At 53.4% G+C, this 11,145-nt stretch overlaps 4 protein-coding genes and 1 pseudogene across 4 annotated transcripts; all 5 read left to right on the top strand.

Annotated features, from left to right (window-relative positions):
- The first annotated feature begins 284 nt into the window (after window positions 1–284).
- Window positions 285–664, top strand: LOC115184551 (histone H4-like). Its single transcript, XM_029745402.1, has one exon. It carries the CDS (start codon window positions 321–323, stop codon window positions 630–632), a length of 312 nt encoding a protein of 103 aa, XP_029601262.1. The 5' UTR covers window positions 285–320; the 3' UTR covers window positions 633–664.
- A 570-nt stretch (window positions 665–1,234) lies between these two features.
- LOC115184550 (histone H2B-like) lies at window positions 1,235–1,672 on the top strand. The gene has a single exon (XM_029745400.1). The coding sequence runs from the start codon at window positions 1,291–1,293 to the stop codon at window positions 1,663–1,665; it is 375 nt and encodes a 124-aa protein (XP_029601260.1). The 5' UTR covers window positions 1,235–1,290; the 3' UTR covers window positions 1,666–1,672.
- Window positions 1,673–2,824: 1,152 nt separating this feature from the next.
- Window positions 2,825–3,642, top strand: LOC115184549 (histone H1-like). The gene has a single exon (XM_029745399.1). It carries the CDS (start codon window positions 2,951–2,953, stop codon window positions 3,572–3,574), a length of 624 nt encoding a protein of 207 aa, XP_029601259.1. The 5' UTR covers window positions 2,825–2,950; the 3' UTR covers window positions 3,575–3,642.
- A 634-nt stretch (window positions 3,643–4,276) lies between these two features.
- Window positions 4,277–4,744, top strand: LOC115184548 (histone H2A-like; annotated as a pseudogene).
- A 1,883-nt stretch (window positions 4,745–6,627) lies between these two features.
- On the top strand, window positions 6,628–9,597 carry LOC115184553 (uncharacterized). The gene is made up of 3 exons (XM_029745409.1): window positions 6,628–6,673; window positions 6,862–6,892; window positions 7,218–9,597. Exons 1-3 carry the CDS (start codon window positions 6,628–6,630, stop codon window positions 9,196–9,198), a joined length of 2,058 nt encoding a protein of 685 aa, XP_029601269.1. The 3' UTR covers window positions 9,199–9,597.
- The last annotated feature ends 1,548 nt before the right edge of the window (window positions 9,598–11,145 follow it).

Raw genomic sequence — 11,145 nt, forward strand, 5'->3', positions numbered from 1 at the left:
TCACCTTGTCCTCAATGAGTTGAATCAGGTGCAACAACAACAACAACAATGTGAGGAGTCGGACACAGAGTACTAGTTGATCCCTCAGTTGTCACAGTTTGCCTTTGTTATATCATGTTAGTTGCTTTCATTTGTTCTCGGCTCCTCCCTCGTGCCCTAGAACGAGCACCCTCCCCTTTGCAACAGAGGCCAGGCAAAAGCGCGCGCTTTCTGTGCCACTGGCTTCAATCAGGTCCACCAAATGCAGATAATAAGCGCACCGCGCACCCCGGCGTACGTCATTCATTCACTTGAACTCCACTAGCGAACACATATACACGATGTCTGGAAGAGGCAAAGGCGGCAAGGGACTCGGAAAAGGAGGTGCCAAGCGTCACCGCAAGGTTCTCCGCGATAACATCCAGGGAATCACCAAGCCCGCTATCCGCCGTCTGGCTCGCCGTGGCGGCGTGAAGCGTAGCTCCGGGCTGATCTACGAGGAGACCCGCGGTGTTCTGAAGGTGTTCCTGGAGAACGTGATCCGTGACGCCGTCACCTACACCGAGCACGCCAAGAGGAAGACCGTTACCGCCATGGATGTGGTGTACGCTCTGAAACGCCAGGGACGCACCCTGTACGGTTTCGGCGGTTAAACGCCCTGTTTTCGGAACGTCAACATGCCGACTTGAACCCAAAGGCTCTTTTAAGAGCCACCCACATCCGCTTGAAAAAGGCCAATTCCATAGTCGTAGGAAGATTGTAGAGGTCCCCTATTTAGTAAGAAACCATGAGCCACTGAGTGGACAGGGAGTGTTAATGACAGGAGTGTATGTTCAGTGTAGCTCAGTTGGTAGAGCATGGTGTTTGCAACGCCAGGGTTGCGGGTTCGATTCCCACGGGGGGCCAGGCCAGGAAAAAAAATGTATGTCGCTCTGGATAAGAGCGTCTGCTAAATGACTAAAATGTCAATGTACAAAGTGTGGGATTTAGAGGCACCCAACATAAAGCCACCGTGAGTCGGTAGACGTGGCTGGAGAAGAATGGGATGTCTGACGGCTCCCTTTTTGAAACACACAATTCCCCACCAGTGACAGAGCATAGACGCTATGGCGTAGGGGGAGGTAGGGCGCGCAGGTCTTTGTTAGGGAAGCAAGCCTCTGAGTGGAAGGCTCTGACGCGCGCTCAGCTCCACTGGGCAAATGGCAGGGGCGTGTCCACGGCCGCTAAATTTGCTTAGCTTCCTCTTCATAAGACGGGAAAGCGCCCTCCACCCCCTCATTCGTTTCTGAGAAGCAACGAGACATCAGCATCATGCCCGAGCCAGCAAAGTCCGCGCCCAAGAAGGGCTCCAAGAAAGCCGTCACCAAGACCGCAGGGAAAGGCGGCAAGAAGCGCCGAAAGTCGAGGAAGGAGAGCTACGCCATTTACGTGTACAAAGTGCTGAAGCAGGTTCACCTCGACACCGGCATCTCCTCCAAGGCCATGGGAATCATGAACTCGTTCGTGAACGACATCTTCGAGCGTATCGCCGGAGAGTCCTCTCGCCTGGCCCACTACAACAAGCGTTCCACCATCACCTCCAGGGAGATCCAGACCGCCGTGCGCCTGCTGCTCCCCGGCGAGCTGGCCAAGCACGCAGTGTCCGAGGGCACCAAGGCCGTGACCAAGTACACCAGCTCCAAGTAAACAGCCCATTTGGAGTGCTGTACTAACCCAAAGGCTCTTTTAAGAGCCACCCACCCTGTCAGTGAAAAAGCAAATCCATCAGGAGCAAATGAATGTGTAGGTAGGCTGCGTTCAACTGACATTATATCATTTAGAGTGGGGGGGGGGGTTGGCGCCTTTTTCAGTGTCTTTGTCTGCAGGACATGTCAAACAGGGGTGACATCAATTCCAGGTGAAAGGTGTTATTGTGGAATAAGTCAATAGAAGAAATGGCCCTAATGATGCTGACCTGAAAAGAGGCCCTATCCAGTGGAGGAAGAATAGGAATGTGGGATTCCACTAGTGCTCCAATGACTATACAACAGGGAGGAGAAAAAACAAGTGCAGACAGCCCTTGTTCCACTCACTCACTAGCTAGAGAGAGAGAGAGAGAGACACTCCCTAGGCCTATATCAGGGCCACCAAGCACATGGGGCGCCAGCCTCCATAGCGCCGGCCGGTCAAACAGACACCAAGACCCACAGACACAAAGACCGGCACGAGTCACGCTGCGGAGTCAGAGAGAGAGAGAGAGAGACTACCTATCAGAAGAAAAAAAAGACCAAGGAAACACACACACACACAGTACAAGTAAGCATGTCGTTGGATAATGTATATATATATATAGTGTGCGTCCTGGACACATGACGAATACAACTTGAAACTTGGAGTACAACACTAGTCTCAGCCAGGCCTCACAAGTGCATGTGTTTTAAGGCCCTCAAAAGAGCTCTCCTTTAAAACACCCAGGACCACATCAAGGGACGCCAAACCATTTGATTGCCTTGCCAGACATCTCGGCTCACTACACAATCAATGGTGCTCGCAATCGGATGCACTTTTAGGCCATTTAGGAGACAAATAGCGCAGGAAAACCAGTGCGCACAGTCCAGCCGGCAGTCGAACGTTGAGGTTTTGAGCGAGTTGCAACAACATGCACGGGGCTTCTGCAGCCCACATGACTTTATTCTGAACGTAGACAAGTCTGCTCACTGGGCCGTTCGCTTTTGGACCAAAAACACGGCTCCGTCGGTGACTTTTGGACCGATATTGGCGACCAGAAAACACAAGTGAAAGAGCATTTGGCCAGCCCGGAGAAGCCGAGCTGGGTGGCTTGATTCTACATGGTTCTCATGTCGCGTTTAAGGCCAGCCCCCTGCACGGTGTGGAGCTTCAATAGCGCAGAGCAGCGTCTACAGCAAACTACTCCTCACAGACTACCGTAGTGTTCAGTAAGTGTGTGTGTTTACCGGACCAAGCGAGAGACATGGCAGAAGTCGCACCAGCACCCGCCGCCGCCGCGCCGGCTAAGGCACCCAAGAAGAAGGCAGCAGCCAAGCCCAAGAAAGCGGGACCCAGCGTAGGTGAGCTCATCGTCAAGGCGGTGTCCGCCTCCAAGGAGAGGAGCGGCGTGTCCCTGGCCACGCTCAAGAAGAGTCTGGCGGCAGGCGGCTACGACGTGGAGAAGAAAAACTCCCGTGTCAAGATCGCCGTCAAGAGCCTCGTCACCAAGGGCACCCTGGTCCAGACCAAGGGCACCGGTGCCTCCGGCTCCTTCAAGCTTAACAAGAAAGCCGTCGAGGCAAAGAAGCCCGCCAAGAAAGCCACAGCCCCCAAAGCAAAGAAGGTGGCCGCCAAGAAGCCCGCCGCGGCGAAGAAGCCCAAGAAGGTAGCAGCCAAGAAGGCCGTCGCCGCAAAGAAGTCCCCCAAGAAGGCCAAGAAGCCCGCTACACCCAAAAAGGCCGCCAAGAGCCCAAAGAAGGTGAAGAAGCCCGCCGCAGCGGCCAAGAAGGCGGCCAAGAGCCCCAAGAAGGCTACCAAGGCAGCGAAGCCCAAAGCCGCCAAGCCCAAGGCAGCCAAGGCCAAGAAGGCAGCCCCCAAGAAGAAGTAAAGCTATTACAAACGGTGTTCTACTCTACACATGTTGTTACCACAAAAGGCTCTTTTAAGAGCCACCCACCTCTTTCCATAAAAGAGCATTTCATTCCATGTACTAGTTGTCGTTGAAAAGAAATGAAATGAAATGACGCACACTAGGCTACTTTTACGCACAACATTTTCCCACTCTGGGTGTGTGCGGCCGGGAGAGAGAGATAGGGAGAGGCATATAATATAATAATAGTGCAGCACCCTCACCAGTCATTTGTGTATGGGCCATTGTTGTGATGTGTTAGATGTGTTAGATGTCATATTGATCTTCATAATAAGAAGAATACATACTGGAGAGGACAGCAGCACCCTCACCAGCCATTCCTAACCTGTGATGTGTTAATCATCATCATCAGAAGCATCCTAATACTATAGCGTATTGGAAATCCCAGCGAATAGTGCAGCTCTCTATGCGTTTCCCATTTGGATGATTTCAGTGATTTGATTTGTCACAAAGTAACAAAGTCGGAGGGAAACAGAGTGGCCTAGCCCTTCTCACTCAGCTGCCTGCGGGCGGGCGGGCGGGCGGACTTAGGGCTGACTGTCTGTCTGTCCCTCACTCCAATTGGATAAGGCCACACCGGCCCGGTGGCCAATCGCTGCCTCTTGTGGCGAGGTATAAGTAAGGCTCTCGAGCCGCCCAGTGGCTCATTCAGACTTTCTGTGACATACTGAAGCTACCAATATGAGCGCAAGAGGCAAAACCGGAGGCAAGGCCAGGGCCAAGGCAAAGACACGTTCATCCCGTGCCGGACTCCAGTTCCCCGTGGGCCGTGTGCACAGGCTGCTGTGCAAAGGCAACTACGCCGAGCGTGTGGGCGCTGGCGCACCAGTATACCTGGCCGCCGTGCTCGAGTACCTGACTGCTGAGATCCTGGAGTTGGCCGGCAATGCTGCCCGTGACAACAAGAAGACTCGTATCATCCCCGTCACCTACAGCTGGCGGTCCATAAAGACGAGGAGCTGAACAAACTGCTTGGCGGCGTGACCATCGCCCAGGGTGGTGTGCTGCCCAACATCCAGGCAGTGCTGCTCCCCAAGAAGACTGAGAAGGCCGTCAAAGCCAAGTAAAATCCCTACTGCGGCTGCAACTTGACTACTCAACCCCCAAAGGCTCTTTTAAGAGCCAACCACCTAGCTCTGCAAAAGCGCAAAGTGTCCTTTCTATGACTGCCACATATTGAGTGGGTGTATAGGCAACTATTTCGAATGTTTGTTACATACACGGCACCCTGTCATGAGGCCTTAAATGAACAATAACACCTAGGCCTCGTTAGCCATAGCAGGCTCGAATTCTATTGCACTCTGGAGTTCTACATCGTGGAGCTCCGCCCCATAGGGGAGCTCTGCTCCTAGTGGTTTACCCCGCTGCCTAGGCAGCGAACAGCCTGAGAGAAAATTATGCACACACCTGCAGCCAATAGGAGTACAGGTGTCCCTATATAAGGGGATGCTTCCCCTCAATCAGCCTCCCATTATCTTCAGCGACAGGACTGGACTGAAGAAGCCTAGAAGAGAAGAGAAGAATCTCAGGACGAGCCCGTCGTCAATATCCTGTTGTTGACGTCGTCCGAATATGAGCACACTTTTTCCACCAAAAGCTCTTTTAAGAGCTCAGTGTCGCTGCTCCACTATGGCGGCTCTGGACCCACACGAACTTTGTTTTGTGTGCTTAGGTTCAGAGCACGCTAGGGGCGGCCTCACAGATCCTCCGGAATGCCCTAGCTGTTCACTCCTTTCTTTAAAGGAGAGGAAACAGCGATGGGCGTTTTTCAGTGAGGATTTCCCTCTTGAGGACGCTATATCAATGATAGCCTCAGATTCTGAGGCGTCACTTGATGACGGCGCCTCTAAAGAGGATGAGGATGTTGGGAAGTGTATGGGTCTTTCTCCGAAAGAATCCAGTCCACCGACCGAGGCTGAAAGGACCCCCCTCCCTAGGGAGAGAGAGGGGATTTTCTCATCCTTAGGCGAGGAGGAGATGGGCTCTGAATTTTCAACAGCCCCCTCCTTCGCTGTGGCCTCTCTGCGCTCTGATTTTACAGGGCTCATTGAGCGGGCTGCGAGCAGGCTGGACATTGCACTGCCCCCCATTCCCTCCGTTCCGGAAGTGGATTTGATGGTGGGCGGCCCCTATTCCAGACCAAGACGGGCAACGGTACTTTTGGCGCCGACCATGCCCTCGCTCGCTAGATATGTGGAGGGTGCATGGGAAACGCCTTTGACGGCCAGAGCGCCGGTGAAGGCGTATATTCCATTCACCAAGGTAGAGGGAGAACGACTCCAAGAGATCCCTAGGCTCGAGGCAGCACTAGCGGCTTACCTCGTGCCAGGTTCAAGCTCTTGGCCGTCTGCCAAGAGACCCACATTACCTACGACCAAGGACCGCCTCACAGCGCAGCTGGCTGAGAAGGCCTTTGCTCTAAGTACACAGGCTGTAGCAGCAGCAAATAATATTGCCCTCTTAGCAGCCTCTCTCTCCCGTCTCACCACGGGTAGAGAGGGGCTGTCGGGAGAGGAGATGGAGGAAGCGTCGAAGATTTCCGGCGCCATTCTTCATCTCACACAGGCATCGGCTGTATGTGCGGGGAGATCCAAGGCCACTTTGGTGGTCCTGGAACGACACCTCTGGTTGTCTTTGACAGCTATGAAGGAGACCGACAAAGCCGCCCTATTAAACACCCCCATCTCTGACAGCGGCCTTTTTGGAGCCGCCGTCACAGATGCGACGGCGCGTTTTGGGAAGCTTGAGGAGGAGAGAAAGCAGCTGGCTAGACACCTGCCTTTGGCAGGAGGGTCGAAGACAGCTACAAAAGATCCCCATCGCTACACCGTCGCCAGTAGACCAGGGTCTACGGCCAGACGGAGAGCCCGTCGAGCAGCTGCACCTGGAGTGCCGAGAGCGGGCCCAGCCCCTTCGGCGGCACCAGAGAAGGCGGCGGTGAAACCGGCGAGAGAGACCCCGTTCATTTCGTCGCCCTGGCAGCCGAGAGGCAGTCAGAAGAGACGACGGCCATGACGGGACGAGGGGGAGAGGACGGGAGAGAGCGCTGCACTTCTTGTGAGGGCGCCCACTGTTCATCCCCCACCCCTGCAAAGGGATGGAGGAGTCATTGTGTCTGTGTTCAATAAAGAATGTGTTCCATTTGACTTTGTCACAAGAGAACCTCTTTTCCATAACAAAACAGAGACCGCTCAGATTCCTTCTCTCTCTATCTCTCGCTCTTCCTCTCACCACTCTGTGTGCAGCAGCGGAGCTGAACGCACACAGAGGAACGTTGTGAGTGGGAATGACAAGAGGAAAGCAAGACGGACGCTCGTAATGAGCCGTCGTGCTATACCTCATAAAAACCCATCACTACACACTCTGAGGAGTGAAGTAGATAGGGGTTTTAATAGCAGCATGCATACACAGCCCCTTAGTGGGCCGATGAAGCAATCGCTTTTGGGAGACGGCGCACTAATTCAGGCCGGCGCCTCAATTAGTGTAGCGCAGACCCGTGCTGAGTTCACGGAGGGCTGGAACCACAAGGTTACGTGTATAACCGAAGTGTCGGCCCCCCGATTCTCACAGAACGCGCTAGTGTTCCCTCCCCCTTTCGTAGGGGGCCCACCTTGGGCTGTCCCACCACTTGGGCGGCTTGGGCCATAGAGGAATACAGGTCCTTCCTACTGTCTGTACCACAGCTTCGCGCTCTCCCGCTCTCAGAGCATTATTGGGAGTGGCAGCGAAGCTGCACCCTCTCCTCCTGGCTAAGCCGGACGCTGGAGAAGGGTTATGCCATTCAATTCCATCGAACCCCACCCCCGTTCTCGGGTGTGGTGGAGACGGTGTTGAAGCCGCCAGAGAAAGTAGCCGCTCTTGTGAAAGAGATTACGGAACTTTTGGCGAAGGAGGCGGTCACAGTAGTTCCCCAGGAGCAAAGGAACAGCGGGCTATACTCGCCCTATTTCCTAATGCCAAAAAAGACGGGGGGAATGAGGCCGATATTGGATTTACGCACTCTCAACGAGAGCGTAGCCAAACGGCCCTTCCGAATGCTCACGACAAAACGCCTACTGGAATGTATTCACAACAGAGGCTTTTGTGTGAGCATAGATCTAAAGGACGCATATTTTCATGTGCCGGTACTTCCGCGTCACAGGAAATTTCTGCGTTTCGCCTTTCAAGGGGTGGCGTACGAGTATGCGAGAATGCCATTCGGGTACGCTCTGGCACCTCGCACGTTTTCCAAATGTGTAGAGGCGGCATTGGAGCCGCTGCGCCGTCAGGGGATAAGGCTATTAGCCTACCTAGACGACCTGCTGGTCTTGGCCCCGTCAGCAGAGCTGGCGATTACACACACGACACAGACAGTGATTCACTTCACGCGTCTGGGGTTCGCGGTGAATTGGAAAAAGAGTGCGCCTTGGCCCAGTCAGCAGATTGTCTATCTGGGGTTACAGGTAGACACTGTGACTATGAGGGCGCGAATTTCGGATCCTCGACGGGCTGCCCTGTTGCTAGCCCTGAGAAAGTTTTATCCGAATCACATGGTGACGGCGCATTCCGTCATGACACTTTTGGGTCTCATGTCGTCTGCCCACTCCGTGGTTCCGCTGGGACTTTTGCACATGCGCAAAACACAGCGATGGTTTGCTCAACTACGACTGGACCCAGTGAGGCACAGTCGTCGGTTGGTGACAGTTCCCCTCTCGCTCAGAGCGGATCTGAACTATTGGAGAGACCCGTGCGTAATGACACAAGGGGTCACAATAGACAGAGTGTCATCCTACATCCCAGTGTACACAGATGCTTGTCTGACTGGATGGGGAGGGACATGTCAGGCTCGGGCAGTCGGGGGTGTGTGGTCCCAATCGGGACGTCACATCAACCTCCTGGAATTGGACCTGGAATTGGAAACGGTTCTACTGGTTCTGACCCACTTCGTGTCCACCCTACGGGGGCGTGACGTGCTGATCTGGTCAGACAACAGAACGACAGTAGCCTACATAAATCGCCAAGGGGGAGTCAGGTCTCCTGCACTCCACCGATTGGCGGAGGAATTGTGGCTGTGGGCTCACGAGCACCTTCGCTCGTTGACAGCAGCACACATCCCAGGCTGTCAGAATATCGGCGCAGACCTCATGTCTCGAGGGGGTCCTCGAGACGACGAGTGGCGACTGCACCCCGAGATTGTTCTCCAAATATGGGAATGGTTCGGGAGAGCCGAGGTGGACCTGTTCGCATCACGTGTGAACGCGCAATGTCCCCTATGGTTTTCTCTACGAGCCCAGGACGAACCGCCACTAGGGATAGACGCTTTTGCGCACCAGTGGCCAGAGGTTCTCCTGTACGCATTTCCACCGCTGTCCTGCATTCTCCCACTGCTAACCCGTGTGAGAACAGGAGGGCTGTCAATCATATTGATAGCCCCCGACCGCCCAGGGGCTCCGTGGTACGCGGAGATGATTCAAATGTTGATTGCGCCATCATGGCCAATTCCACGTCGACAGGACGCGATATCTCAGGCGGCAGGCATGATAGAGCAATGGCCTCTGATCGGCCAGCCACTGAAGGTCTGGCTCCTGAGAGGGACAGGTTAGAGCGCCGTGGGTTATCTGATTCGGTAATCAGAACCATACAGGGCTCACGTGCCAGTTCCACATACAGGACTTATGCCAGTAGATGGAACGTGTTTTCACAATGGTGCGTCACAGAGAATGTGGACCCCGTGTGCTGTCAGGTTGAGAGTGTGCTCTCTTTCCTACAGTTCATGTTTGACAAGCAGCGCTCACCCGCCACCATTAAGGTGTTCGCGGCAGCGATTTCAGCTTGTCATGAGGGGTTTGGCAGAGACACTGTGTTCAGTCATCCTTTAGTGAAACGGTTTCTATTGGGGACGCGGCGGCTTAGGCCAGTGGCTAGAGCCACGCTACCACAGTGGGATTTAACGTTGGTACTCGAGGCGCTCTGTGAGACGCCGTTCGAACCACTGAATCAAATTCCCCTCAAGATGTTGTCTCTGAAGACGGCACTGTTGCTTGCCTTGACTACAGCCAAGCGTGTCAGTGATTTGTGTGCTCTTTCGACGAGACCCGACTGCCTTGCCATAAATGGCGACTTGAGCAGAGCGGTGTTACGTCCTAACCCGGCATTTACGCCGAAGGTTATTAAGAACTCATACAGGTCACAGACTGTTGAGCTATGGGCTTTCTCCCCCCCTCCTCATGAGGAGCGGAGAGAGGAGAGACTTCATCGCCTGTGCCCGGTGCGCGCCTTAGCGTGCTACGTGCAGCGCACGGCGATGATTAGGTCATCACCTCAGTTGTTTGTGTGTCACGGTGCTAACGCACTGGGTAGACCACTTTCAAAACAGCGGCTGTCTCATTGGCTTTGCGAAGGCATTGAGACGGCTTATGAGGCGGCGGGCCGACCAATGCCTCATGGCGTAAGAGCCCACTCCACTCGTGGAGTAGCGGCGTCTACGGCACTTTTCAGAGGAATTGGGGTAGAGGATATTTGTGCAGCGGCGTCGTGGTCGTCACCGTCTCCTTTTATCCGATTCTACCTATTGGACATGTCGTCCAATTCTTTAGCTCGTTCTGTACTCAGCGTAGTTGAGGACAGAACTTGAGTTAAGAAAGGTTGCAGGACTAATGGGCCGGGTTCCCATTAGGTCCGCTCTTTTTTGACAGACACGTGAGAGACACGTGTAACATAGCCTGTGTTTGACATTGTCAATACAACAGGGAATGTTTAGACTGCCACCAGGGTGTCATTGTGCTGGGAAATAGTACTGTAACCTAGTGTTACTTGACTATTAGACCGGTCACTAAAGTCGAAGGAATATTGAGGCATCATACATCTGCGAAAGCAGGATAGTTGGCCTAAAATATATCGTCTGCCCACGAATCATTGGCTCTGCCTATGGATTGAGTGTGGTGAGTTACACTGAGAAAGCAGTGAACATGTCTTCTAAATTGTTTCAGCCTGTACTCAGCTTTGCTGAAGTGAAGGCTAGAAATAAGGCGGAAAAACACAGGACTAATGGACAGGGTTTCCATCAGGTCCGTTTTTTCCCTTTTTATTAGAAGGACTGTAGGACATGACTCCTGGCTGAATGGCACAGTTGAGTCATGTATTATAATTTGCCCACCAGGTTGACTGTGTTGGGCAAAAGGGATTAGGGATATAGTGTTGTAATTGATATTACAGTACTATTAGACCAATCTGAATATCAATAGAGTTGAGTTCATCTATCTGTGGTACAGTAAGTATGACTCATATTCTATGATCTGGTCATTAGTCATTGGCTTTGCCTTTAGACTGAGTGAGCGGATTAGATCAAGGACGCAGCACATTGTAACTTACTGTGGTTCACAGTAAGTTACAGTACTGTGGGAATTGGTCGCAGCCATTGCTGAGCTGACCTTTTCTTAAGTGGAAAGTGTTTGGCTCGGCAGGGAGTACATTTTGGGAGCGTTTCGCTCCGCCTTAACCACTAGGAGCAGAGCTCCCCTATGGGGCGGAGCTCCACGATGTAGAACGAT

Source organism: Salmo trutta, unplaced genomic scaffold (genome assembly GCF_901001165.1).
Source record: "Salmo trutta unplaced genomic scaffold, fSalTru1.1, whole genome shotgun sequence".
Classification (NCBI taxonomy): domain Eukaryota; kingdom Metazoa; phylum Chordata; class Actinopteri; order Salmoniformes; family Salmonidae; genus Salmo; species Salmo trutta.

Coding starts and splice junctions, on each gene's coding strand:
- LOC115184550 (XM_029745400.1), top strand. CDS start 1,291: ATGCCCGAGCCAGCAAAGTCCGCGCCCAAGAAGGGCTCCAAGAAAGCC.
- LOC115184553 (XM_029745409.1), top strand. CDS start 6,628: ATGACGGGACGAGGGGGAGAGGACGGGAGAGAGCGCTGCACTTCTT. Junction 6,674..6,861: donor GAGAGAGCGCTGCACTTCTT/GTGAGGGCGCCC, acceptor CTCTGTGTGCAG/CAGCGGAGCTGAACGCACAC. Junction 6,893..7,217: donor AACGCACACAGAGGAACGTT/GTGAGTGGGAAT, acceptor CCCCTTTCGTAG/GGGGCCCACCTTGGGCTGTC.
- LOC115184551 (XM_029745402.1), top strand. CDS start 321: ATGTCTGGAAGAGGCAAAGGCGGCAAGGGACTCGGAAAAGGAGGTGCC.
- LOC115184549 (XM_029745399.1), top strand. CDS start 2,951: ATGGCAGAAGTCGCACCAGCACCCGCCGCCGCCGCGCCGGCTAAGGCA.